The sequence below is a fragment of the Meriones unguiculatus genome, chromosome 10 (genome assembly GCF_030254825.1).
Source record: "Meriones unguiculatus strain TT.TT164.6M chromosome 10, Bangor_MerUng_6.1, whole genome shotgun sequence".
NCBI lineage: Eukaryota > Metazoa > Chordata > Mammalia > Rodentia > Muridae > Meriones > Meriones unguiculatus.
Window position 1 is genome coordinate 7,638,993 of NC_083358.1, and position 26,130 is coordinate 7,665,122.

Here is a 26,130-nt window from a genome sequence, read left to right on the forward strand (position 1 = left end):
CAACTTAAAATTCAAGACCCTTACTCAAAAATATTTACCCATTACAGTGGGAAGAAACACTTGCCACACAAGCCTGATGACTTGAACTCGATTCCCAGAAAACCATCAAATGGAGAGAAAAGACCAACTCCAAAGTTGTTCTCTGCCCTGCACACATGAGCCTTGGCACATCATACACAGAAATGAAGCAAGTAGCAAAAAAAATTAAAAACCAAGCTGGGCGTGGTGTCACACCCCTGTAATCCCAGCGCTCTGGGGGGATGAAACACAGATCTCTGTGAGTTCAAGGCCAGCCTGGTCTACAAAGTGAGTACAGGACAGCCAGGGTTACACTGAGAAACTGTTTCAAATTTAAAAAATAAACAAACTTATCTCCACTATGAGAAACTAGGTCTCAACTGACAGATACTTTCATTTAGTGACTGTCACCGAATGAAGCACACGGGTATCGCGTAAACTGGTCATTTATTAGCATGGACCGTTGGACACAGCAGCCTCCAGCATGCCGAGGGAGGGAGGGAGCTGGCGAGCAGGGGTCTCATTTCTTCCACTCGTTCTTGTCGTAGTCCCACTTGGCGGAGAAGCCCTGAATGGGGTTGGCCTTCATGTCCAGCATCCGTTTGGTCTGCATGGCCACCCACTCATGATCAAAGGTATGAGGGATGGGGCCATACACTGTGGCACAAAACAACTATGTGAGGCAGGCTGTCCTGCTGGGAAGACACGGCCCAAGCCTTCAGGGCTCAGGCGCTCCCCACACATGAGCAAAGCCACCTGCCACTCAACCCCCTCACACACAGGCTTCAATCAGGGCAGTGATGATTCCTATCAGCCATTCCCTGCTTGTGAAAGGTCTGCAAGGAAGTCATTAAGTAGTAAGCTGTCAGTGGCAGGCTCTGGGACAGCCCCACACACAGCCAGGGATGCCACTCAGAGCGAGTATCTGTTACTAATCTGCAGGACACTCACTAGGCATGGGCCTGCTCAGACCGCAACCCAACCCAACCCAGAGAATGCCTGTTGGAGAGTAGGCAAATAGTGCCCAAACAGTCTGGAAAAGGTCCAACACCTGAGACCCCAGATGCTCAGGAACAGCAGGCTTGAAGTAAATGGGCCCTCCTAGCTCAGACTGTGAAGTCCTCTGTGGGCATTAACTTAGTATGCAGACCCAGCACTGCTGAACATGGTTATGCTGCACAAAGCAAACCTTCTCACTCCGCCACAAAGATGGCTGGCTGTGCAAAAGGCACGCTCTAGCTCAGAACTGTGCCCATGACTATAGTGTTTCTATCCACACTGGGCTTGGAGGCCATGTGAGACCCTCACAGCACCAAGGGCTACAGCTGTCCTGGGCCACACCTCCCTCTCCACTTACCATAGCTCTTCTCCCAAATCAAAACGAGGGCAGTGAAGCCAAGGAAGAACATGGCCATGCCCACAACTGTCTTCCACTCATTGGTGCTCCTGTTCATCTCAGCAAAGCTCTCATTAAACTGGATGCGGTACACTGAATAGAAACATATGCAGAGTAAAACAAATGTGCAGAGGACTCAACCCCCTTCCTGAAGCAACCCATTCCACAGACAGCATGGGCTAGCTCAGAACACAAGTGTGCACAGATCTGCTCTCACACAGCAGCACGTACAGAGGGAGAAAATGCAGAGCTGACTGTAAGCAAAGACCTCTAGATGTGATGTCAGTTTGGTTCTTCCATACCACATGAATATTTAGCTGCTCTTTTGGCAAAGCCTGGCCCAACATACGTACCAAGAAGCTGCAATCTCCACGCCCTGCCCTTCAGTAAGGGATAAGCCAGCAGCATCAAATAGGGACACCCAGAAGCCCAGCAGGGAAATCTGCCTAGCACAAGAGGTCACACACACTTCCACACACTACTGAGTTTTCATGCACACCTTCGGATACCTACACTGAACTTTCTCATCCCTGGACAGGCTGCTCCAGTGAGCCTTCTCCTTCTCCTTCAGGGCCTTCTGGCTGGCAGACAGCAGCTTGACATGGGCCACATCAGGCAACGGGTAGTCACGCCGATCCTCATAAGCAGGGAGAGCATAGTCTTCACTCTTCACAATACTCCCTAAAGCATATTGGATAAATCTGAAAACCAGTATAGATGGCAGTCTGTGCAGAAGGCGACAGCAGGTCAATGGGTAAATGAAAGCACCTGACCTAACTAAACCCTAGGAATCAGTTACCAGAAGTAGGACTAGGGTTGAGGGTTATTTGCTGGACAAGCAAATAGACTAGATGAAGTCCCTAGTGCAGGAACTCACCTCAGAACATGAAGCACAAAAAGGTAAAGGTGGCTGTTGCAGAGTGCAGGGCTGAGTCACTGGGAGCTCGGCAGCCAAATCAGAAATTGTGTTGGTCTCACACAAAAGGTGTCACAGAGCCACCCACCCATTTCTTATTAAGGACTTAACAAGTACCTACTGCTCACTAAGGCTGGCTCTAGACATATGGGATCCCTACCCCCTTGGGCTCACAATGTATAAGTGAGAAACAAGCAAGGCATAACACATGGGTCACATGGTAGGAATGCACGTGGCAGGAAGCAAATCCCTAACTCACCAGAAGGAGGTGGCCCTATAAACTCCAAGGGAAGAATGATGTGCTTCAGCAGACCCAGGTCAGTTCAGTCCCGCTGTCCTCAGAATGTATACTTCCTTAACACTCAAAAGCAGTCAAGTCAACCCAAACTGAGCAGTAGAGAGGCAGACCTGAGTGGGAGCTCTTGCTGCTCCACTGCGCCATCATGACAAGCATGCACAGTGCTTCACAAGACATCCCAGGACAAAGCTCGGGCCCTGAGAAACCAAGTTGGATTGTGTCCCCCGGGTTTCCTGTTGCTAAAAGCTCTAACTCTGCCCCACCTGTCTGTAGGCACAAAGCCTTGCAGAAATGCTTTGCTCCCATAAGCTCAGGCCCATGTCTTAATTTCCCAAGTCATGTTAGTAAATGCAATCCTAAACCGCAAGCAAGGCTGTGATCCTTCCAGATGCTTATCTTCGGACACACGTGACCAGTGAGCCTCCAGTTTTCTGTCCCACCTCATCCCAACAGAATCTGAACTAAAACAGCCAGGATTATTTTTCCATTTTAACTCTTAGCATCCCATATAGCTGGGAATGACAGCACATGCCAAGCGCTTGGCAGGCTAAAGCAGGAGGATCTCAAGACTTGACTGAACTACACAGGGAAACACTGTCTCAAAACAGAAGAAAATGACCAGAAAAAGAACGGCAGCCACTGAACATTCTTACCACATTCAACACACACCCCTCCCCGCCTTCTTTCTCTAGGTCCCAAACACTTGAATTGCAGGCTATTGATGGAGATGTAAATTAGAGTGAGAATGTTCTAGAATCAATATACTACGGTGACAATGGCACACACCAGTGACTACGCTAAAAACAATCAGAAGTGAATCAATGTATTGTGTGAATTACAGCTCAGCTTATTAGACTGCCATAAACTCTCACAGTCTTAGAGCACACTAACCATAAAACAGTATATTCTAGACCAAGAGTTCTTTAGGTACACTTCAGAGCTCTGTGCCCGTCTTGGGATTAGGAGAAAACAAAAGCAAAACATTCCTCTTCTAAAAGGGACTGAGGGTCCAAAGCCCCCAGCCTATTTCCTCGCAGCTGCAGCTACTCGGGCAGGACCAGGTTTCACTATGCCCAAATGTGCTCCAAGTGTGGCAAGGAGGTGTACTTCACTTGAGTGACCTCACTAGGCAAGGACTGGCATCATCCCCGCCTGAAGTGAGAAATATGGAATGACAGAGACCTCTGGGGCCCTTGCCAAGCATAAAGCAAGTCCTACACAGCCATCCCTGCTACTCAGCCCTGTTGGGGCCTAAAGGATGTGGGTGAGGTGGAGCTGCCAGCCTTACTTCCCCAGGTTGTGGAAACCCTCCATAATTGCCCAGGCACATGCCAGGCCCTACCCTTAAACATCAGGGCTTCTTGGCAGCCTTTTGTGCCCTTAGTAAACCTTAAATCTTTGCGGGAAATTTTAAAAATAATAAAAGGATAAAAAAAAAAAGGCAAAGACTTTGAATTCAAAAGATCACCACTGTCCTCAACCTAGATGAGTTTCGTCCAGCTTGTCAGATCAGTTGGGTCTCAGATCCCTTCTCACCCTCACATATCACACCAAGAGTACCTCAACTGACAGTGCTCCGGCGGAGCTCCACATTGCCCTAACCCTGTCAGCGCCTATGTCGTCCATGGAGGACTCTTATGAGACCCCAAAGATTGCAGGGCTTCATCATCTGGCCAGACTGATTAAAAAAAAAAAAAAAAAAAAAAAAAAAAAAAAAAGACAGCCAAGCCAAACTGAAAATTGGTCTTATCACTGATGTCTGTGCTTGGAGAAGGAGCATGTCTTTCCATATTGGTTAATAAAGGAGGGATTTTCCTTACCCAAACAGCCTTTGAAACACTGAAATGTCTCAGCCTGCACCAATGGTGCCCCTGGGGAGTATGACAGGACACACACTATCACTACTGCAGGATGGCTTAAGTGACACACCCACAGGCACGGCAGCTGCAGGAAGAATGCATTTTGGTGTCCGGGCCTCTAGATGGACACCAAACCTTGTTCTCCAATTGTCTCATCTACAACCCAAGCCTTGTGCCTCACATACTGCTAGCCCAGCAGCAGCAAAAGCCCCTTCCCGAGTGCCAGCCAGGCTGCACAGTCCACCTCTGGGACTAACACTAACATCATCTAGCCCGCCCACTCCATATTGTAAGCTCCCTGTGGAAAGTCCACCTCTTACATTATCTTATTCTCAGTGCCTAACACTGAACACACTTCCTAAATGCAAAGCTAAAATGGTGAGGTGCCAGGCTCAGAACTAAAACCTTTTGTGTCTGTCCATTTCAGCTGAGAAACCAGAGTCCTAAGACTTCAGGAGCCAGTCCATGATTGAAATGAAATCCACACAGCTCAGCACACCACCCTTTGCTTTCATTGCTTCTGTGAGGGCAACAGAAGTGGCCTTAATAAGTTTAGAGTTTTGTGAGAGGAAAAGATTGAAGTAAGATATGGAAAAGCTCTCTAGAAGGGACAGAACTTTACTGGTGTGGTTGTGTGCTATATTTTTGGAAGTGTACCTTTAACCGAAGCACTCAGGAGGCAGTCAGGAACCCTGTAGGTTCAAAGCCAGCCAGAGCTACACAGTGAGACCAGAAGAAAGGGAGGGAAGGGAAGGGAAGGAGGCGAGGAGGGGGGCTAGAAAAAAAATCTAAGAGGGAAATAACAGCAAGCAAAGACCCAGACTAGCAGGATCCACCCATGCTTCTTCAAGCAGGCAAATGCCCTGCTCAAATTCTTGTCTCGCCCTAAAATCCCTGCAAGATCAAGCTGCCAGGCATCTTTGTTAAAACCCCAGCACAGGGTCTAAGACATAGAGGCAAAATGATACTAAGTTAGCCTATTTGAAAGCAAAAATCCTTAGCCAGGCATGGCGGTGCACCACTTAGGAGGCAGAGGCCGGTGAATCTGAGTTTCAGGACAGCTAGAGCTACACAGAGAAACTGTCTTGAAAATACAAAAAAAAAAAGAAGAAGAAGAAGAAGAAAGAAAAGAAGGAGGAGGAGGAAGAAGAGGAAAAGGAAAGAAAGAAGAAGAACAAGAAGAAAGAAAGCAAAATTCCGGCTTACCATGTCCTCGAACACACACTGAAGTGGAAATGGCTCTCTTGCCAATTAGGCTAAGTGCCCTGGTAGCCAACATTCTGAAAGACAAAAAGGTACACCTCTAACAATGAGAGAAAACACCTTTTAGCAGCAGTTTTTAGCCAAAGAACATTCAGGGAGAAAATACAACTCTTTCTTTCCCCCAACGTTAAATGATTTTTTTGTTATGATTTTATCAGTTTTTAAGACACAGGTTGGCCTGAGGCTTGCATTCTCTCTCCCTCTACATCGTAAGGGCTGGTATTACAGGCCAGCGGCTCGCGCTGAGAATCAGTCTTTATAACTGAGGCAAAGGCATGAAGTAGCATAGGATGAGATTCTTAGCATGCATTTACAGTGCTTCCTGTTAAACCAAGGGCTGTAACAGACACAGCTTTGGACAGTTAACAGAAACCCCGGCTTCTTAAAAATCAGCTACAAAGACAAAATGACTGAAACTGCCAGAACTTAGCAGAGTACTGTGCCGCCGCCTGCGATTGGGTTTTATTTTAAAAATCGACTTGCGCAGAGACTACGAAGGACAAGCGGAGGACGCCGCCCGGGCCCTGGCCCACTTCCCGTGTCTGAGGCCCACGGGCGACCTGAATGACCCGGTCACCCTCCCCAACGACACGAGCTCCACGCCTCACTCAAACACAACCCTTTAGAGATTCGCTCCCCAGGGTACGAACGTCTGAAGCCCAGAAAACAACGCCCGAGGCGGCAGAAACCGTAGCGTGACGTCAGGGCTCAGTTCGCAGTGCCTCGGACCTCGAGGAGCGGGAACGCCCGATGCGGGCCAGGTCGGGGCCGAACGACCAGTGGGGACCCAAGACAACAGACCCGCCCGGGAAGCAGGTGCCCCAAGGTCACGGAGCGGCGTGTCCGGGCCCGCGGGGCCCTCAGTATCACCGCTCCCGGCACGGCGAGCCAGCTTCTCCGGCCCCCGGCCGCGCCGCCCTCACCCACTGTCAAAGGCCGACACCCGCCGTTACCTGCCACCGCTACCCTGGCGACCGCCGCGACCGCCCTCTACACCCCGGCTACTCGCGACCGGAAGAGCGGGAGCCGCACCGGAAGAGCAAAGCGGTGCCGCGGAGCACTGCGGGATCGAGGAAGCCCCGCCCACGGCCGTCTGACGGAGGTCGCGGCGCGGCAAGTGTCGCGAAAGGCCGCGCGGGCCGCACTGCTTTCCCGCAAGGGCTGGCGACTCCGCTTTCCGGCGGGCGGGCCGAGGCGGGCGGCTGCTTTGGGAGGCGGGATCGCGCCTCAGGGTGCCGCGGGGCTGTGTTTTGTACGGCGGGGCGTCCGTCGCGGCGCGGCCAGCTAGGCTCAGCATGCCGGGCGTGAAGCTGACCACCCAGGCCTACTGCAAGATGGTGCTGCACGGCGCCAAGTACCCGCACTGCGCCGTCAACGGGCTTCTGGTGGCCGAGAGGCAGAGGCCGCGCAAGGAGCATCCGCAGGGCGCGGGCAGCCACACTCTCTTCGTGGACTGCATCCCGCTCTTCCACGGCACGCTGGCCCTTGCGCCCATGCTGGAGGTGGCACTCACCCTGGTAAGCTCGGGGCCACGGCGGGATTCTGGGCTGGGCGAAGTCTGGTGTCCTCCGGGAGAAGCGTCTTCCCCTGGCTAGGCAGCGTAGCGAGCTCTTAAGGTTTTACAGAATTACCAAGAAAGCGAGTGTGGTGGGCTTTCCTAAAACAAAGCACTCCGGATGTGGAGGCAGGCGCATGTCAGTGAGTTCGAGGCCAACCTGGTCTACATAGAGAGACCAGTAATGGTTAACATTGCATCTAAAGTTTAAGCTTATTACATTCAAGAGAACAAAAAGAAAAAAAAAGCCTCTAACATGTAACACCTAACTTGTACAGGCTGTGTACCCTGTCAGCCCGCTTGTCTTTTTTTTCCCCAGACGTTGAAAACTCTTCCTAAAATTGACTAGTCATTAAATCTTGCTGTTTCTAGCAAGATTTTAGGCTATGATACTAACTGCCATTTCTGCTTTTGTAGCCAGACTTGCTTTCTCTGCTTAAAAAACAATTGCAAGACCCAAAATTATAGCTTTGTCGGGTTTGCCATTATAAGCCCTGGACTGATATAGCCTGGTGCTGCATCTTGGGAGCGCTCTCAGCTGCAGGCAGTGAGGGACCCATAACAATCCTGTGTCAAAAACCCTCTTGGCCACCAGCACTCAGCACAGCTTCATTTACATCTCAGAATGAGCTCAGAAGATAAATAGAAACTGGCTGTGGTGGAGGTGCTAATCCTTTGTCTCCAGTCCGACTCTTTCACTGCCCCCACACCCATTAAAATGAGTTTATTGAGAGACTTGCATGGCCCAGGCTAGGTTTTTTGTTTTGAGCAGGGTTTCACTTTTGTAGCTTTGGCTGATCTAGAACTCTGTAGATCAGGCTGGCCTCCAACACACAGAAATCAGCCTACCTCACTCTCCTGAGTACTGAAATTAAAGGCTTGCACCACCACTGCTCAGCTCATTCATTTCTTAATTTTTCATTACAACACCAAAGGAAATTTCTGGCAAACTACAAGTGTCTTTAGGCAAATTGTCATAAGTTCACTGGGCACATTTTTTTTTAATGTTTTCAAGTTTTGTTGTGTGGGGGGAGTTTTTTTAAATATTTATTTATTTATTAATGTTTATGAACACTCTGTTTTTATGCACACCAGAAGAGGAAATCAGATTCCATTGCAGATGGTTGTAAGCCACCATGTGGTTGCTGGGAATTGAACTCAGGACCTCTGGAAGAGCAGTCAGTGCTCTTTACTGCTGAGCCATCTCTCCAGCCTGTGGGGGAGTTTTTTAATTAGATTTTCTGAGCAGGAGGCAGATGATGAGTGATGTTTATGAATTTTTGTTCCTGAAGCAGCTCTGAGGACTCCTGTGCATGTTTCTGGGCCGCTGTCTTAATTGTTGTGTTATCAGGGGAATTGCAGGTGGCCGATTCTGGAGCATTTGTTCCCACCTGGCAAGGCCCTGCCTTCATAGGGCAGGCTTCTCAGGTTCCTTGTCGAGTGCCACTTGTGGGTTGAACCCAGGGCTTAATTAGACTTGAATTTGCAGTGGGCATAGAAGAAACAACAAAGGGAGGCCAAGCAGAGAGCAAACACCAGGTAACAGAGGGCTTGGAGAGATGGCTCACTGGTTAGAGCACTTACTGTTCTTGCAGAGGAACACTTACTTCCTAAGGCTCAGGTCAGGCACCTACAACTGCCAGTAACTCCATCTCCAGCTCATGGCTTCTGTGGGCCCTGCACTCACAGGCCCATACCCACTTGTAGACCCAGAGTTAAAAGTAAAATAAGGGCTGGGCAAGAATGCCTTTGATCCGAGCACTCTAGAGGCAGGGGCAGGCGGATCTCTGTGAGTTCAAGTCCAGGACACCCAGGGCTCTAATAAACAGAAACCCTGTTTCGAAAAACAAATCAAAACAAAATTTAAAGATGAAAGAAAAGTAAACAGAAAGGTAAAGTAAGATCTTTCAATATTTTAATTTTCTGTGCATCAATGTTTTGCCTGGGTGTATGTCTGTGTGAGGGTGTCAGATCCTCTGGAACTGAAGCTACAGACAGTTGTGAACTGCCATGTGATGCTGGGAATTGAACCAGGTCTTCTGGAAGAGCAGCTAGTGTTCTTAACCACTGAGCCATCTCTCCAGCCCCAGAATTTTTTTTTTTTTTTTCTAGAAGAAAAATTAGATCATCCCAGCGTGGGGACTTAGGACAGTCGGGTGGGGGGGGTACTTAGGACAGTACGGGCACTCAATTAGTGAGCCAATCTACCGCCCCAGGCATGTGACCTGCCCTAGGACCTTCAGGCTGTGGGATACTTTGTCTCAAATGCTGTGACCACTCTCTTCCAGTGCAACCCTCCTGCTGTGTCCCTTTACTGGTGTGGAAACTCTGAGTTCCCAGCATAAGATTTAGTAGTTCTCAGGCCTGACCTCCATTGTGAGGAACTCAGAGGCCTCTGGACTGTCCTCCCTTCAAGCTCTTTGTTGAGTCTATCCCGTCACCACCTCCCAGCCTCCAGTCATCTTAGTGACTAGAGGCTGGCAGGTTGCAGACTCCACTTGAAGGCCTGGAGTCTAGCAGTACCTCTCCCAGATTGGTGTTCTTCCTGTCTCCGGGATGAGGCCCCATACCTTTGGGAACAGCAAAGACCCCCAGAGCCTGCTCATGCCCTGAATATTTTCCTCCACTCATCTTCAGGCTGTCTAGCCAGCCCCCATGGCAGCTAAGTTTCTTAAATTTGTGCTGTTTACTTTTCAACTATGCAGCCTTGCACTCTGAGGGCTGAAAGAGAGGTCTGGGTTTAGAGCCTATGGCTGTCAAAATGTATGCTGTGGAAGTTTTAAGTGTGCAGCCATGTCAGTGAGGCTCCATCTTGGTGGCTCTTACTGCTAAGGAGCTCACACTGGAATGATTATTGAGTGTGGGAAAGACAAGCCAGCTATTTCTTAACATGTGCTCTGCCACAGGGCAACATGAGATTTCTTTGAAGGGATTTCTATTATCATTTTCCATTTTTTAAAAATCCTTGCATTTCTGGGTGCTTTTCATTTGTTTAAGTACTTATGCCTATTATTTATCCTCATAGCCCTTTGACGTAGGCAGTGAAGGAATTACTTCTAATAGCAAAAACCCATAAAATGCTGGTAGGGAAATTAGCAAAACCCTGTTTCTCTAAGCCCCTTTGTCTTTTGCCCTGCCTTGATTTCTGCTGCTGTGGGCAGTGCTCTGCATTCTGCTCTGATGACTTCCTTACTGTAGTGTGATTCCAGGCCAGTGTTCTTCCTACTGTCTCCACTCCATGCTCCACAGCTGTTGTCCCATCTGCCCTGGCGTCTTCCTCAGCATACGGCCCCCTTCCCCTCTCATTAGCCTCCCAAGCTTCTCTTCCAAGAAGGCACAGCTGACTTAAGAGGTGACTTGAACAAACTCTGAGGCCAAGGCCTGCTTCTTGCTACAAACAAGTTTACCAAGTTGCTCTCCACTTGGTGGTCATGCAAGGTTGGGAGTGGCGCCCTCGGCGTGGTCTTAGCTCTGCCTGCTCTCTAGTTATTAGAGCGTCACCTGGGGTGGATGGTGGTAAATGTTAGCAGGCTTGCAGAGAGGGGCTGTCTGTGCAGTCCTAACAGAAACAAAAGGGTTGACCCTGGCCCCTCAACAGGTCTCCTGTATGACTGGCCAGAACAGCATAGAGGACAATGAGCAGAGGGGCCAGGTTCATACCAAGGTAAGAGCTTTCTCTTTCCCTTGTGAAGGTGAAGAAGCACCTGAGGAGAGCATGGAGTCTGTGTCAGACTCTATCTTCCTGTGGTCCTGAAGTGGTGTTTGCTATTCCTATGCTGTTCTCATAAACTACATTGTAGAGTCCTTGGGTTTTAGACAGCCATGCTGTGGAGGTGGGCGTTAGCAGAGGTCAGCATCCAGGTTGTGCTTTTATCTTGGCCCACTTGGGAGAAGCCGGTTACCTGACTATGTGTCACCAGTCCAGGCCACCCAGCTTTTCATGGGTCCCTTTGGGCATTCTTTGGGAGTCTGAGGCCTCTGTATGACTGTCCAACAGCCTGTCCCTGTTCTCAGCTACCTCACCCATATGAAGCCACCTCATCTTTATTATTTTGCTTTGTTTATTTAGGAACTAGACAGGGAGCTCCATAGTTAAGAGCATTTGCTGCTCCTCAGTGGACCAGTTCCCAGCACCTATCTGAGGTGATTCACAACAGTTTATGACTCCAGTTCCAGTGAATCTGATACCTCTGTCCTTCACAGGTACCTACATACCTGTATACACATCTATACACAAACACATAAGCATAATAAAAAAATAGTAAATCTTTAAAATTAAATTTATTTCATGTGTGTGGGTGTTTGCCTATATGTATCCTATGCAGTATGCTTGCATGTGTGTGTGCGTGCGTTGCTTGTGGAAACCAGAGTGTCAATCCCCAGGGACTGGAGTTACAGTTGTGAGCTGCTGTGTAGGTTTTGGGAATTAAACCCAAGTGTTTTATGAGCGTGTCCAGTGCTCTTAACCACTGAGTTATCTCTCTAGTCCCTCTTCCCCTGTTCTTAAAATGTGTTTTCTATGCTGGGCATGGTGGCTCTCATGCCTTTAATCTCAGCACTAGAGGCAGGCGGATCTCTGGGAGTTCCAGGCCAATATGGTCTACAGAGAGAGTGCCAGGATACAGGACAACTGGGGCTACACAGAGAAACCCTATCTTAAAAAAAAAAAAAAAGAGTTTCCCTGCCTCTGAATGTGCAGGCTAGGTCTGTGTCCTGGTTGGTGGATAGGCGGTATGCGGGTCCCAGGCATCCATGAGTTGGTTGGGAGGCACATAGCAAACACTTATTGAGGTTCCTAAGGCAAAGGCAGAGCTTTTCCAGCCTGGTTTACTTGAAGCCTCCCCTCAGAGTTCTGGAAGTTCTAGGTCACAGCATTATAACACCACGGGAATTTTCACATAGGAATTTGTCCTCAGCAGACATAGGGTAGGTTGAAGCACGTGTTGCATTTGCCACAGGAATCAGCCTCATGGCAAATGCTGCCTGTGCTCAGAGGACCAGTTCAAGGTGGTATCCTTATGTTTGAGGCAGATGTGAGCCCTGGTTGATTAAAGGGCCAGATTAGACTGCTCGCTGAAGGCTGATGCTGTGTTATCGGGCACACCGCAGAAGTAAACAGAGCATGGTTGTGGTCAGCTGACAGACCTCAAAAGGTATCCAGGGTTAGAGAAGCTGTTGTAGATTCTCTGTGTAGGACCAGAGCAAGCATGGGGGTCGATAAAAGGCAGTGGGTGAGGTGTGAAGACAGAAGCAGGTCAGGAGGGGGTAGCTGTGGGCCCAGGGAGACAGGCTAGAAAGAGATGCCTGGAGCTCAAGGAAAGGAACATCCCCACTCTAGACTTCTCACCTGCGAGATAGAGAATTACTGGTGTTGTATACCAGTATATTTGAATGCCTTGATTCAAGAGCAATACATGAAAACAGCAGGCTGACAGCTGACCAGAGATAGAGTCACCTGCAGCAAAGACACACAGAAGGTCTGCTTTGACCAGAAACAGACAACAGATCACTTAGCTTTGAGTTCAGGGAAAGGAGCCAACCCCAAAATTTAGAACAAGGCCCTCTGATGCTGTATGGGCGTAAGTTTGGGGAAGAGAGAGAAACTTCTAGGTAAGGACATTTCCAGCACCTATTCCCTTAAGAGGAGATGGCAACATGTGACTAGCTTTGCAGGGATTTGTGCGGTGGAGCCATTACAAATATTTAGGGACATAGCCCTAATCTTTTGGGTAGATGACCAGCATGTTTTAGCTGGTTCAGTGAGTCCTGGTTTTATCCCAATATGGCAATTCATGAGTTCTCAGGAATCTGGAAATATTCTAGTCCACATGAGCCAGGGATGCTAAGACTGGACCTGTCTTAATGTCTGTGTTTAATCATGAAGGATACTGAGGCCTGAACCAGAGTCCAGGGGTTGGAAGGAAGCAGGTTTTAAACACGAATACATTTTTGTGGTGTTTTGTTTTTAAGACAGTCTTCCTGCACCAGGCAGTAGTGGCGGCACAGCACTCTGGGAGGCAAGGGCAAGTAGATCTCTCTGGTCAATAGGGTGAGTTCCAGGATAGCCAGGGCTGCCCAGACAAACTTTTTTTTTTTAAGGCATTGTTATGTAGCCCAGGTATCAACACTATGCTCAGTGGGCTTGTGACCACAAACTTAAGATCCTTCTGCATCCGTCCCCAAAACTCAAACCACAAATGGATGCCACCGTGTTTAATTTACATTGTTGGGTTTTTTGTTTGATTGTTTGCTTGCTTGTTTTTAAGCTGTCTATTATTTTTATTTGTGTGTGTGTGTGCCACAGGCAGGCATTAGACTTGCAGAAAGTTAAATTGGATGTGACGAGGTACGTCACAGAGCAGCACAGCTCTGAAAGTCTGCTGCTGCTCCTGTTTCAAGCACACCACAGGAAATTAAACGTGCTCCACTGCAGAGACATAGGTGCCATTTGCACCTGCCCCAGGTGCTTGTTTGCAGTACTCCAACCCTGACAGGCATCTCTAGCACATTGCTAGGAATGTTAAAAGCCCATATTAAAGACTTCAGACAAAACCTGAGGTCCTGTTCCAGCTCTGTTCCTATTCTGCTGTGCATGCTCAGGGCCTCTCTGAACATTCTTAGTTTTTCTTATTTGCAAAGCCTAATTTTAAGGCATCTCCAACCTTCTATGCATCTAAGGTAGCATAAGTGTACTCAATACATTCACAGACAACAATGCCAGAGTGTGGAAAGATTGAAGCGAGTTTTAAGTGATCTGGATTGCTCAATTCCCAGCATGCAGTGTACTTTAAATAATAGGGGGTGAGTCAAGATGCCCTCCTCTCAGATCTGCACAGCACTGCTTCTGTGGTGTGTCGGCTGCCGAGGGCCTCAGCTGCTGTGCCCAATGCAACCTGTCTGGAAGGACCCTGCCCTAGTACATTTCCCTGACCTCTCATTTCATTGTAGTCCAAGGAAAGAGGCAAGGACTGTTCAGAGAGAATGACTTCTCCCACGTGTGGGTGGAGCTGTCACTGAGACCTGGTACCAAGGTCGTTTTTTCCCATTTGTGTTCCTCTCAGATTGACTCATGGTGCAAAGAGAACAGCTATGTGATCGCCGGCTATTATCAAGCTAATGAGCGTGTGAAGGATGCAAGGTATGGGTTGCACACCTGTGGATGGAGGGTTAGAAACCACAGAGCCATCACTGAGGTGCTTTTGACCCTCTCTGTAGGCTTCCAATTGGCAAAGCCTGTCCAAGTCCCCATTTCCCACCTCCTGCTTTATCAGGTGTGCAGGCCACTGGCCAGATGAGCAGCCAGAGCTTTGCCGTGGCTCCTCAAAGAGAGGGGGCAGGTGCCAGGCCTACACCAACCTGACGCCTCCCACTGTCCAACTAGCTGCTGTGGAGAGCAGAGTCACTCTCTGGAGTGAGTAAAGTGGTTTGGGGTTTGGAACTCATAGGATGGGGCCTAGGGTAAAAAGTATGGTCTTTAATTGGCTCCAAGTTCCTACACCCAAGATGCCACACGTTGGCTCTTTCTCTTGAGCAGTTTGCGCTTACTATCTTATCTGTTTCAGTCTGAGTCCCAAGAGCCTAGCCAAGGATACCTGCAGGCTTAAGGAGCTAATAGGTGGGCTGCTCTTCAAGGGGTGGGCCATAGATAGAACTCCGGAGCTGTGTGCAGGGACCAAGCCAGTGACAGCAGCCTCCATCCCATCCCTCAGCCCTCCAGGGCCAGCGAGGAAGAGCTGGTAAAGAAGGCCACCTCCAGAGGACCAACATCCTTTGGCCACAGGACATGGCCAGCAGCCAGCCTGATAGGTCCCACATCAGGGAAGGGAGGCCCAGGTCAGTCGGTACTGGTGTCCCTCTTCTTTGCCCTCTGCTGTCCTCCAGAGGCTTCCTTTGCTGCAGCCAGCTAGAAGCCAGGGAACAGCTGGAAAGTACCCACACAGTAAGTACTGGGGTTTTTCTTGTGTGCTTAGATGGAGCCAACAGACCCCAGTGTGCTTTTGTAGTATGGACAATGGAGTGGCCCACAAGCTCTCCTAGAAATAAAACACTGAGCTAGAGACACTCCACTACTGTCACTGAGGCTTACAATAGTTAAGAGCTGTGCCCATCTCAGGGTACCTTTGGGGGCCACCCAGAACCTGTGGAAGCCATGTGCTCAGGTTCCCTGTTTCTGCTGCCACCTCTTGCTCTCTGCACCCTCTGGCCCTTGGTTCCTGCTCTGGATAGGTGACTTGTGCCTGTCCACCCTGCACAAAAACTCCTGTGGAGTAGGCTTTGGATGGCCCCAGAGCTAACTCTGTACTAAGCCAAGTGGGCCCTCCAGCTTCTCTGTGAGGCCCCTGCAGAAAGGAGGTAGGTTACAACAACAGAAACTGAAGACCTACCCAGCAGCGTGGCTGGAGAAGCTTTGTCAACTTGAGGTTCAGGTGACATTGATCAAACTGGGGTAGCACCAGATTGAAGGTTCACAGCATAAGGAAAATGTGACATGGCTTTGCCTCCTAAAAGTAGTTTGTTTTAAAAAGAGGGAGGTCGGTTGCCAGGGCCCTAGACCTCCTGTGACTACTTGCTGTGGATGAACCACTTGAGTAGCAGGCCTGTGGAGAGTACAGGCCCCTGAGACTCAAGCTTCAGTATAGTCCACAGCCCAGCAAGGACTATTACCTTTCAGAAGATGCCCTAGGGTCCACTATGGCAGTGTGCCACATAGTCCCAGTGGCCTTCTCAGCCCCCAACTCGTCTCACTGGGGCAAACACTCACAGTCAAATGGCTCTGTTGCTGCTTATTAATTCAGGTGTTGGTGAACTGTACAGATGGGGGGTTTGGTGCTGTTCGGTGTCTCAGGTAGAGTATATAGAGCTCATAGCTCCTTCTCTACAGCCCAAACCAGGTGGCAGAGAAGGTGGCCTCCAGGATCGCTGAGGGCTTCAGTGACGCTGCACTCATCATGGTGAGTCTAGCTCTCATGCTCCGGTGTGAGCTTCTCTCCTGAAGTCTGGAACAGGTGTCACACACTGGTAGTGGCTGAGTGCCACTGCAGCTGCTGCTTTGGGGCGGGGGCTTTCAACTCGAGCAGTCCTGGTCTGCTCCCCAACCTCACTAAACCCAGAACCCTAGTGGTAGCCCAGTAAATACAAGGATCACTGGGGAAAGCCAGTGTAGCCTGGGGGTCAGGAAGTAGGCCTGCATAGTCTCCGTACACAGTCTAAGAGTGAGGGGAGGAATCTGGTTTGAGTGTTCTGCTCAGCTTTTGTGGAAAAGTGACCCTGTGCAAGAGTTCCCTTGGTATGAGCATACCTGTGCTGCTGCTTACTTGCTTGCTTGTCATAAACCCCCACCTTCTCCTCAGGTGGACAATGCCAAGTTCACGATGGACTGCGCAGCACCTACAATCCATGTGTACGAGCACCATGAGAACAGGTGGCGATGCAGAGACCCACACCAGTGAGTGCAGTGTCCCCCTGTGGGCCGTGGCTTTAGGGCTCCTGTGTAGCATGGGATCTGGGTGGTACTGGCTGGTTGCTCATGTTTGGTTTCTGATCACACAGATGCTTCAGCCATGTCCCTCTGGGTTCTTTAGTGCCCTATTTGAAGGGGACCTGTCCATTCAGAAAGGTCTTAGGTCCATCTTCACGTTTTCCCCAGCAGCTTCTGTGTCCTTAGCAGCCTGTGTGTTGTTGAGGTTGGTATGAGGCTGACCTTCCCCGTCTACCCTGCAGCGACTACTGTGAAGATTGGCCAGAGGCTCAGAGGATCTCGGCTTCACTCCTGGACAGCCGCTCCTATGAAACACTTGTGGATTTTGATAATCACCTGGATGACATTCGGAACGACTGGACAAACCCTGAGATCAACAAAGCAGTTCTGCACCTGTGCTAGACGTGGGCCACCAAGACTGGAGACTCCAGTACAGAGAGGAGGAAAACCTGTACGTTTAGAGGAATAGTGGCTTAGCCTCATGGGAGCTGCAAGTCTGTGGTGTGTGCCTTGGAAGGGGGTCCAGTCGGCAGCCTTCAGGGCAGGGCTGTGGAGAGGTGTGGGCTGCCTAGACTCTGGGTTCTTTGTCCTGGGCTGCCCAATCCTGCCCATCAAAGCTCTTTCTGCTTGCCCCAGGTTATTCCCATTAAACAGCTCGAGCCTTTTATAATCTGGAGAGAATGCATTGCAGTCTTTACTCCGGTGAGTGTGTGTGTTTGCTTTGGCTGAGCCAGCTCCAGGAATCCTGGCATGAGACGGCGTCCTGGACTGCTGGAGCGTCATCTGATCAGCTGCGTTGGTGTTGGAGCCACACGGTGCAGTTAGCCAGCGCCGCCGGAGAAGCCTTGCTGTGCAGGGCTCACAAGCGCGTTGGTGATGGGAGCAAAGACCCCATGAGAGGAAGCCGAGCCCATGAACTTCCCAAGGCCAGTCCATCCTGACTCCGCTACTCCAGGCTCTTCAGAATGAGCTGCCTTAGTGTCCAGAGTACCCAGCGTGTCCCAAGCGGTGTGCTTGCTAGCTCGACTCATGTGACCAAGCATTCTGACCATCTTAGGAAACAGTGTGCAGGCTTTCTAGTATGCTGTTTTTGCCCTTTGTGTTTTACAGAGAGCAGTGCCTTTCCTTGGGCTTCATGAAGCTGGTGACAGCATTCCCCACACTCTTTATTAAGTGGGACAGCCAGGCTCACCTTAGAGAGTGGGCCAGTGGGCTTGTGTGGCTTCTCCCCTTATTCAGCATTTTGCTCTTGATTTTTGTTTGTTGTTTGTTTAGTTCTATTTGGTTGACAGTGGCCGTTCATGGCCCTAGTTGGTTTGGTGCTCACTTAATGTGGAAGAGCCTGGCCTGGAATGTGCAGTGATTGCTCTGCCTTTGCTTCTCAAGTACTGAGATCACCCTTCCCACTGCCCTTAACTGATTAAACTGACATTGTCCCCCTTTGAACAGAGGAAGATGTGAGGCGCCAATCCCCACCCTTCTTCACCCTCATGCTCTCGGGGCTTCGAGAGCTCATCTGTATCAGAGGACAGCCAGGGACACACCCAGCATCACCCAACCCCAGCACTGCCTTGTTTATTTTTGAGATGGGAGGTTTCAGGATGAGCTTTCATGATGGCTGCTACATAGCAACTCACAGTTCTTTCTGTCCAAGCCAGGTATGGTGGCTCATGCCCGTGTCCTCTACGTCTTCATGAGTTTCAGGCCAGTAGACTGAACAGGAACCTGTAACACTGACTGCTCATCAGAGCATTCTTACCTAGCTCTGAAATCTGAATGGGGAGCAGTTCCTACGTTGTGTTCATCTCGCTTGCAGCTATGGCTACCAAACAGTTCTGATGGACTTCTTCCCTGGGAGCAGAACCCAGGGCCTCACCCATGAGTTGCCTCCCAGCCTTGGGCGGACATTTTAACCTCTACAGCATCTACCCATCTGTCCTGGTTGTTGTTGCTCTGATAAAGCACCAAAACTACTTTAGAAAGGAAATAGTTTATTTTACAATTCTTAGATCAAAGGGCAGGAACTGAAGCAGAGGCCATGGAGGAACTGCTTACTGGCTTGCTCTCCTGTGGTTTCCTCAGCCTGCTCTCTTGCATAGCTCAGGACAGCCTGCCCAGGGGTGGCACTGCCCACAATTGTGCTCCTCCATAATGTAATGGCACCAATTCCTCAAGTGATATTCCCTCTTCCCAGGTGACTACACTAGTTTACGTCACCTTGACAAAAACTAGCAATGTATAAGGGTCCTTAGAACTGATAGAACGGGGGAACTGATACAAGTGTGTGTGTACCCGTACATGTGTGTGTAAGACAGGATTTATGGGTTTATTAGTCACAGGTTATGGTCTAGTGATGGACAGTCCAAGAATCCTGGTTTAGTCCACAAGTGTGGATGTCTGAGCTGGTCTTAAGTATATACTGAAATTACAAAGTAAGCTCTGATGCCATTGAAAGAATGAACCTGCCAGTGAGAACAAGGCTAAGCAGGCAAAGCAACAACAGAAAGCTTCCTTCTTTCGTGTTCTTTGTAGAGGCTGCCGCGAGAAGGTGGTTTCCCCAGCCGAACGACACAGTCAAGAGAAGTCCCTCATAGGTGTACCCAGCAGTTTGGGGTTTAGTTAGTTCAGGTGTAATCAAGTTGACAACTGAGAATAGTCGTCACCGTCAGACAGCTGACCCTCTGTCCGCTTGACACACAAACACAGCACTATTAAACCCTAACCTTTCCTCTCTTGTTTATTCCCAAGTTGATTTGGTCTCTGTTTCAGCACAATAACAGAAACCATTAACTATGAAATTTTCTTAAGCATTCCGAAATTCTAAAGGATTTTGAAGATCTCCCCATAAGGCAGTGATGGAAAGATAGGGCTGTCTGACCTGCTCTAAATGAGAAGTGTCTGTCTATTGAAATGGTGCCTGTTGTATTATTTTCCATCAGTTTAAAAAATTTTAGTGAATTTTCTGCTTAATTGTTTTGTTTGTTTGTTTTGGTGGGGGGTTGTTTTTTGTTTTGACTGGTCTTGGCTGGTCTGGAGCTTGATATGTAGACCAGGCTGACCCTGAACTTAAGATCCACCTGTTTCTGCTTCCTAGGTGGTGTGATAAAGGAATTTTTCACCTCTAGAATTGCCTTCAAGAATTAAGGATGACTAAGCCAGGCATGGTGGTGCTTGTCTTTAATTTCAGCACTCTCAAGGCAGAGGCTGGCAGATGTTAGTTCAGGCAGCTTGGTTCCAGGAAACCCAAGGCTATATAGAGAAACCCTGCCTCAAAAAAAAGGGGGAGGGGGATATACTAGCCAGGCATCCTAGAGCTCAGGTAGAGACAAAATTGCCACAAGTTAAGGGCTATGTTGTGAGTTCCAAGACAGTCTGAGACTAGAATGAGGACATGTCAAAAAAAAAACAATCAGGAAATAATACTAAAGGATACTAAAATGGTAAAACAGACAACAGCCTCATCAATGATAACAAAGTGGTGTGCTGCTCAGGAAAAGCTGACTGCTCACTTAGGGGTATGTAGGGGTTTGCCTAACCCATGTGTGCCCAGTGCCCATGAAATAGTAGCTTTGAAGTCCTGGGAAAATCTTTGGCAGGCCAGCAAAATGGCTTAGCAGATAAAGGCACCTTTCAACTGGCAGCCTCACTTATGCTTAGGACCCTCGTGTTAGGAATCACATGTCCTCTGACTTCCATGCGTGTACCAGGGTGCACAGTTGATAAATAAATGTTATTTTTAAAGCCTTCGTATAAGTAGCATCATTTATTCTAGGAGCTTATTTTTCTGGTATCTGAGAAACCTATTATTTCTGTATGATATTTTCCACTTCCCATCACTTACCTTTCTGAGACCCACCCATTTTGGGTGAGATTTCAGGTTTGCCAGAAATCTCAGTTGAGAGCGTTGCCTTGCCAGCCGGCAGGTAAGAACATGAAAGAGTCAGCGGGGGAGGGGTGCTTTTTGTGGTGCTGGCAATTGAACTGGGGCCCATGCTCGGTGAGCCCTCTACCCCGTGAACTTTATCCTCGGCCCTGTAAATTATTCATCCTCTCCAAATTGGCCTACAACGTCTTGTGTGCCCGTGATATCCTTAGTGGGCCTGTGTCATTCCCTCACAGCTGTTTCTGAGAGCTTCCATCCCCAAAGTTCAGCTGCCTGGAGAGCTGCTCTGTGCAGGTTTGTAAAAGGAAGGCCGGAACCTGGAGTGCTCGCTTAGGAGTCAGATCTAGGGCAGCTGTAAAACAGCCAGGGATCGCCTTCCCTGTTGCCTGAACTCAACAAGCAGGCGACACCAGCCCAACCAGGAACTGTTCCTTACTAGAGGTGAGCCTTGGCTCAAACTTGTGTCATCTTGCCAAGTGGAATAGCATGCTCTGTTTAGTTTTGGCTGAGGAAATTCCACACACCATCATGAAGTCTAATGAATTGTACTCCTGAATACTGGTGGCATTCTATGGGCAGAGCCCCTGCCCATGAGGAGCAACCAGGAGTGGGGAGTCAATAGTCAGCAGTGTCCAGCCTCAGGATCAGCCACATTTCCCTGTTCTCTCTGTCACTTGCCCCAGGGAGGGAGCTGGGCTCTTGACAGGCCTTGACCCCTTAGGGCGATGGCTCAGAACCTGTCAGCAGCCCTATACCACACTGGATAGTCCAGAATGGGTTGGGTGAGGCCTATGTTCTCTATGCCTCACTGTGGTTCTGTGGCCCTGGGCATGTTCCTGCCCACAGCCCTCTGATAACACCCACCTCAGGGCCATGCTGAGCAGAGAACATACACAGTATACTCAGGTGAGAAAGCTTTTAGCCTCTGATTACTTAACCTCTAGAACATATCACTGGCCAGATGCTTCTAAGATCACCTGGCCATAGATGACAGACAGTGAGTACCCAAAAGACAAGTGAATAAAATATTTAAAAGGTGGCACAGTTTTCACCTCGTCCCTCTGTGCCCATCAGCTTCCCCTTCACAAGATGTCTCCATTTACAGATGGGTAAACCAAGGCCTGGCCAGCCCGAGAGCAGTAACTTCTTAGGTTCACACCACAGTTAAGTAATGGAGGAGGGAGTTTGAGCTGGTGGTGCCTCTAGAGACAGACAGTGGCTCGGTGTTGCTTGGCATGTGTGAGACCCAGGTTTGGTACGCTGTGCTATAGAAAACCCTGTTTCTACACTCATGCCCTTCCAGCCACAGTCCAGGCCCAAGTGCCCTTTATCGGAAGCAAAGAGGTAGTGTTTTGTTTTGTTTTGTTTTTTAAACATACCTGCATTGGCTTTCTGCCATTCTCTTTGTTGAGTGGTCAGAGCTACCGCAGCGCTGCAAGCAGAGGTGAACAGCGTGATGCCTTTTTCTGGAGGCCCATGCAGTGAAGAATCAAAGGCAGAGCAGTGGGCAATAGTCTCTAAGACCTGGCCCAAAGGATTCAGACCTAATGAGATGGGGGCCCAATGCCAGCATCTTCAGCAGCTAGAGCCAGTTTGTTTTGTTTGGTTCAGACTGGCCTTGAACTCATAGTTGTCCTTCCTCTACTTCCCAAATGCTGAGCACAGCCATGCCTGTCACCTACAATGTTAGCCATTCTGGTGATGTGCAGCCATGGACTGAGGCAATTTTTTTATCTAAATATCAAATAAATAGTATGGCTTTGAAGCCGTCTACGGTGGGAAGAAGAGGCAGGAGGGTTGTGGGAAGTCAGCCTTGCTACAAATTTGGGACCAACCTGGACCATAGGACCTCGTCTCAAAACAATAAAAACAAGCAAAGGGGGGGGGAATAACACTCTGGTAACAAGCCAGGGATTGGGACCTCAAAGCATGGATTTGTAAACAGGATGCATACAGAAAGGATCGATTGTACTACATTAAAATTAAGAAACTTGTTCATAAAAAAGGACAATTAGGAGGTTGGCATTCAGGAAAGCAGGGCTGGGAGATGACCTAGAGGGCAAAGTGGTCTGCAACTGTGAGGACCAAAGCTCAGATCCCAGCACCCACATGAAAAGGCAGACAGCCACAAGCCACTGTGATGCCAGCACACCTGGTTGGTCCCTGGAGCTTGCTCGTCGGTCTAGCTGAGTCAGGAAAGAGACCTGCCTCAAAAACTAAGGTAGAGGGCTAGAGAGTTGGATGAGCAGTTGACAACATGGCTTGGGTTGGTTTCCCAGCACTCCCACTGGGTGGCTCACTGGGTAACTCCAGCTCCAGAGATCAAGCCCATTTTCTGGCCTCTGTAGGGCTTGAGTTCACACACACACACACACACACACACACACACACAGAGCTTTTAAAATGTTTGTATAAGGTAGGATGCAGGGTATGGTGGCACTCTGGAGGCAAAGACAGGTATAAGGTAGGATGCAGGGTATCCCAGCACTCTGGAGGCAAAGACGTGAATTTCTGTGATTTCCGGAACAGCCGGGGCTATGTAGAGAAAACTGTCTCAATAAGTAAGGTGGGCAATGTTTGAGAAAGACACCGGACATAGATACACATGTACATTCATACCTGGATGGACATGTGTACACACACAACACATGCGCGTACACATACACACAAAAAAATCTGGGATGCAGGTGTGGTGGCCCATGCTTGTTAATCCTGGCACTCAGGAGGCTGAGGCAGAAGGATCCAGAGTTCTCAGCCAGCTTGAGCTACATAAACCGTCTCTCAAAAGAAAATTGAAAAACTTTGGAAGCCGCACATTGTGAGGAGATCTTGTAACAGAGTCACCTAACAAAAGACTCCTACAGCCATGCTTGGTGGCACATACCTGTGATCCCAGCACTTGGGAGGCTGAGGCATGACAGTTGTGAGTCCAAGACCAGAAGCTACAGCGTGAAACACTGTCTCAAGACAACAAGGGAATTGGAGAGATGGCTCAGCAGTTAAGAGCACCAGTTGCTCCTGCAGAGGACCCAGCATCCACGTGGAGGCTCACAATTGTCTAATTTCAGTTCCATAAGATCTGTCTTCCAGCACCAGGCATGTGTGTAGTGCAGAGACACAAATGCAGGCAAAACACCCGTGCTGATTTGAACGAGAATGATGCCCATAGGCTCATGTATTTGAATGTTTGGTCCCCAGTTGGTGGAACTGTTTGGGAAGGATTAGGAGGGTGGCTTTGTTGGATTAGGTATGTCACTGGGGGTGGGCTTTGATGTTTCAAAAGCCCACACCATTTCCAGTGTACGCTCTCTATGCCCCTTTCTATGGATAAGGATGTGAGCTCTCAGCTATGGCCCTAGAACCATGCCCACCTGACTGCTGCCAGGCTCCCCACTGTGATGATCATGGGCTCTAACCCTCTGAAACTGTGAGTTCCAAATTAAATGCTTTCACCAGTGTTTGTCATGGCAATATAAAAACAACTAAGACTCTACCCATACACATAAAATAGAAATGGAGATAAAACACATTTCTAAAAAAACAACAAAAGAAATCTATCCAGTGTACATATAAAAATTACCAAGTCAGGTGGTTCTAACTAATTGGGTATTTTCCAAAAGGCACCCAACAGCCAGCAGGTACATAAATGTGTGTCACTGGTGTCCCCAAGAAGGAACAAATAGAAAATGAGGGAATGATGTACATATGAGGTCCCATCACCTGGACACAGGCCACATCAGACCTGAGGTCCACACTGGCCCACACTCAACCACAGACCAATTGTCCCATGCCGGGACATGTGCTCTCCACACCAGCCTCTGGATGGAGAATGGGGTTCTTGGTTTGAGAATCACAACTGAGGAGTTCTCCAGAGCTGCTCAGACAGCCCCTGAGGACTTCTCCCAAAGTCCCCTGGAGTTCCACATTTGCCATGAACGATAACACCTGCCCTCACCTTGTCTCTTCCAAAGCTCAGACCTGGACCCTTCAGTGTCTCCTGTTCTTGGGGTTGGTACCATCCTCTGAAGGTACCATTTGGGTGCCCACTGGAGACCAGCTGCCCAGGGTGCCTAGCTCTGCCTGTAAGTGTCTGCTCTGCAGGCATTTTCAAAGTAGCAGCCCAGGGCCCTGTACCTTGAAATGCTCCATCACCTCTATCAGGAGAGTGACAGTTAAAACTGTCATCATGGCTAGCACACTTGCTGAGGCAGGCCCATTGGATATATCTATGTGACCAAAGGGACCAGGAAGTAGAGAAAGGGTCTGTGTGCGTTTTAGGGGACCTGAGGAGCAAGTGGCAGGGGGAGCTCAGAACTCAGAAGTTCAGGCCGACTAAGAGCATCGCTGCTTAGCTCCTTCCAGAGAACCTCAAACCTTCCATCCAAGAGTCCCTTGTGGAAGTTATCCAGGAGCCCTGCTTCTGGCTGCCTTGTCCCTGGTCCCTGGACTGCCTCAGTGCCCCAAGCTGGCCTCTCAAACTTCTCTTTCACAGTGTCTAATCTGGGCTAACAGTCTCCAGTGTTTTGTTTTTGTCTTGGGGTTTGAACCCAAGGCCTAGCACATGTCAGGCAAGTCTCTCTCTTACTGAGCAGCATCTCTACTCCCATACTGTCCTTAACTCTCCATAGAGAGATGGTTAAGAGCGTTGTCTGCTCTTCCAAAGGACCCGGGTTCAAAAAACTCTCCACAGCTTAGGGCTCAGCATTTGGGAAAACAGAGGACCCGAGGAAGGGTGAACAGGGACCCTGTTACAGCAACACATGAAGAACTGTGTAGATTGGCAGGCTGGAGGTGATGAGGGTGGTACCCTGGAGGCCCAGAGCAGAGGGAGCCCCAGGCAGCAGGAAATGCCCACTCCTTTGGAGTTGTAAGGGGGAGAGTTGAGAAGAAGCCCAGTGCCCTTACTACCTGCTTCCTTCTGGAGCCACTACTGGGGCCACAAATAGCAAGTATGGGTTCTGGCCACACCAGCTCCACCAAGTAAGGAAACACATCCCCCTTGGGGCTAAGAGCTCACTCCTCCCTCTGCCCCGGTATCTATTAGGTTCTCTCACTTCCTATCCTGTTCAACATCTTGCCTAGCACCCCGCCCCCAGCATGCTAATCAATGGCCTCTCCTCAGCGTCCTCCCTATGCTGTGTGTGGATATTATGGTCTCATTTGAGCATCCGACGTCCCTTTTCCAGGGCAGTGCCATCACCCTGCAGCCCTTCCCTGGGGCCAATCACAGCTGACCACATGCACAGCAGGCTCTATGCTCTCTCCCCAGTTTGAGCCCTGGCACTCAAGTGTTCTATACTCAACTCATCACAGGCCTTGGCATGGGCATTCCTGGGAGGGCCACACCATGTGGGGCCAGAACTCATGGCGTACGCTGGCTTGGAAACGTTGAAGTTAGGCAGCCCTGTACTAACCGACTGGATCAGACACACCCCCAGCAGGCCTGGGTGTGGCTCAGGGGCAT

The 26,130-nt window shown here is 49.4% G+C and overlaps 2 protein-coding genes across 3 annotated transcripts; one reads left to right on the forward strand and one right to left on the reverse strand.

The window, feature by feature from the left end:
- Window positions 1-448: 448 nt before the first annotated feature.
- Window positions 449-6,841, reverse strand: LOC110551144 (cytochrome c oxidase subunit 4 isoform 1, mitochondrial). 2 transcript variants are annotated; one of them, XM_021641517.2, is made up of 5 exons: window positions 6,704-6,841; window positions 5,694-5,767; window positions 1,928-2,095; window positions 1,376-1,507; window positions 449-675 (listed from the first exon to the last, which is right to left on the reverse strand). In XM_021641517.2, the coding sequence occupies exons 2-5, from the start codon at window positions 5,764-5,766 to the stop codon at window positions 539-541; spliced, it is 510 nt and encodes a 169-aa protein (XP_021497192.1). In that variant the 5' UTR covers window position 5,767; window positions 6,704-6,841; the 3' UTR covers window positions 449-538. The 2 variants fall into 2 exon arrangements, with proteins under 2 accessions (XP_021497192.1, XP_060247865.1); XM_060391882.1 differs by lacking the exon at window positions 6,704-6,841 and adding an exon at window positions 6,401-6,420.
- Window positions 6,842-6,895: 54 nt separating this feature from the next.
- On the forward strand, window positions 6,896-17,464 carry Emc8 (ER membrane protein complex subunit 8). The gene is made up of 5 exons (XM_021641518.2): window positions 6,896-7,267; window positions 14,367-14,443; window positions 16,187-16,256; window positions 16,656-16,750; window positions 17,026-17,464. Exons 1-5 carry the CDS (start codon window positions 7,046-7,048, stop codon window positions 17,183-17,185), a joined length of 624 nt encoding a protein of 207 aa, XP_021497193.1. The 5' UTR covers window positions 6,896-7,045; the 3' UTR covers window positions 17,186-17,464.
- Window positions 17,465-26,130: the final 8,666 nt, after the last annotated feature.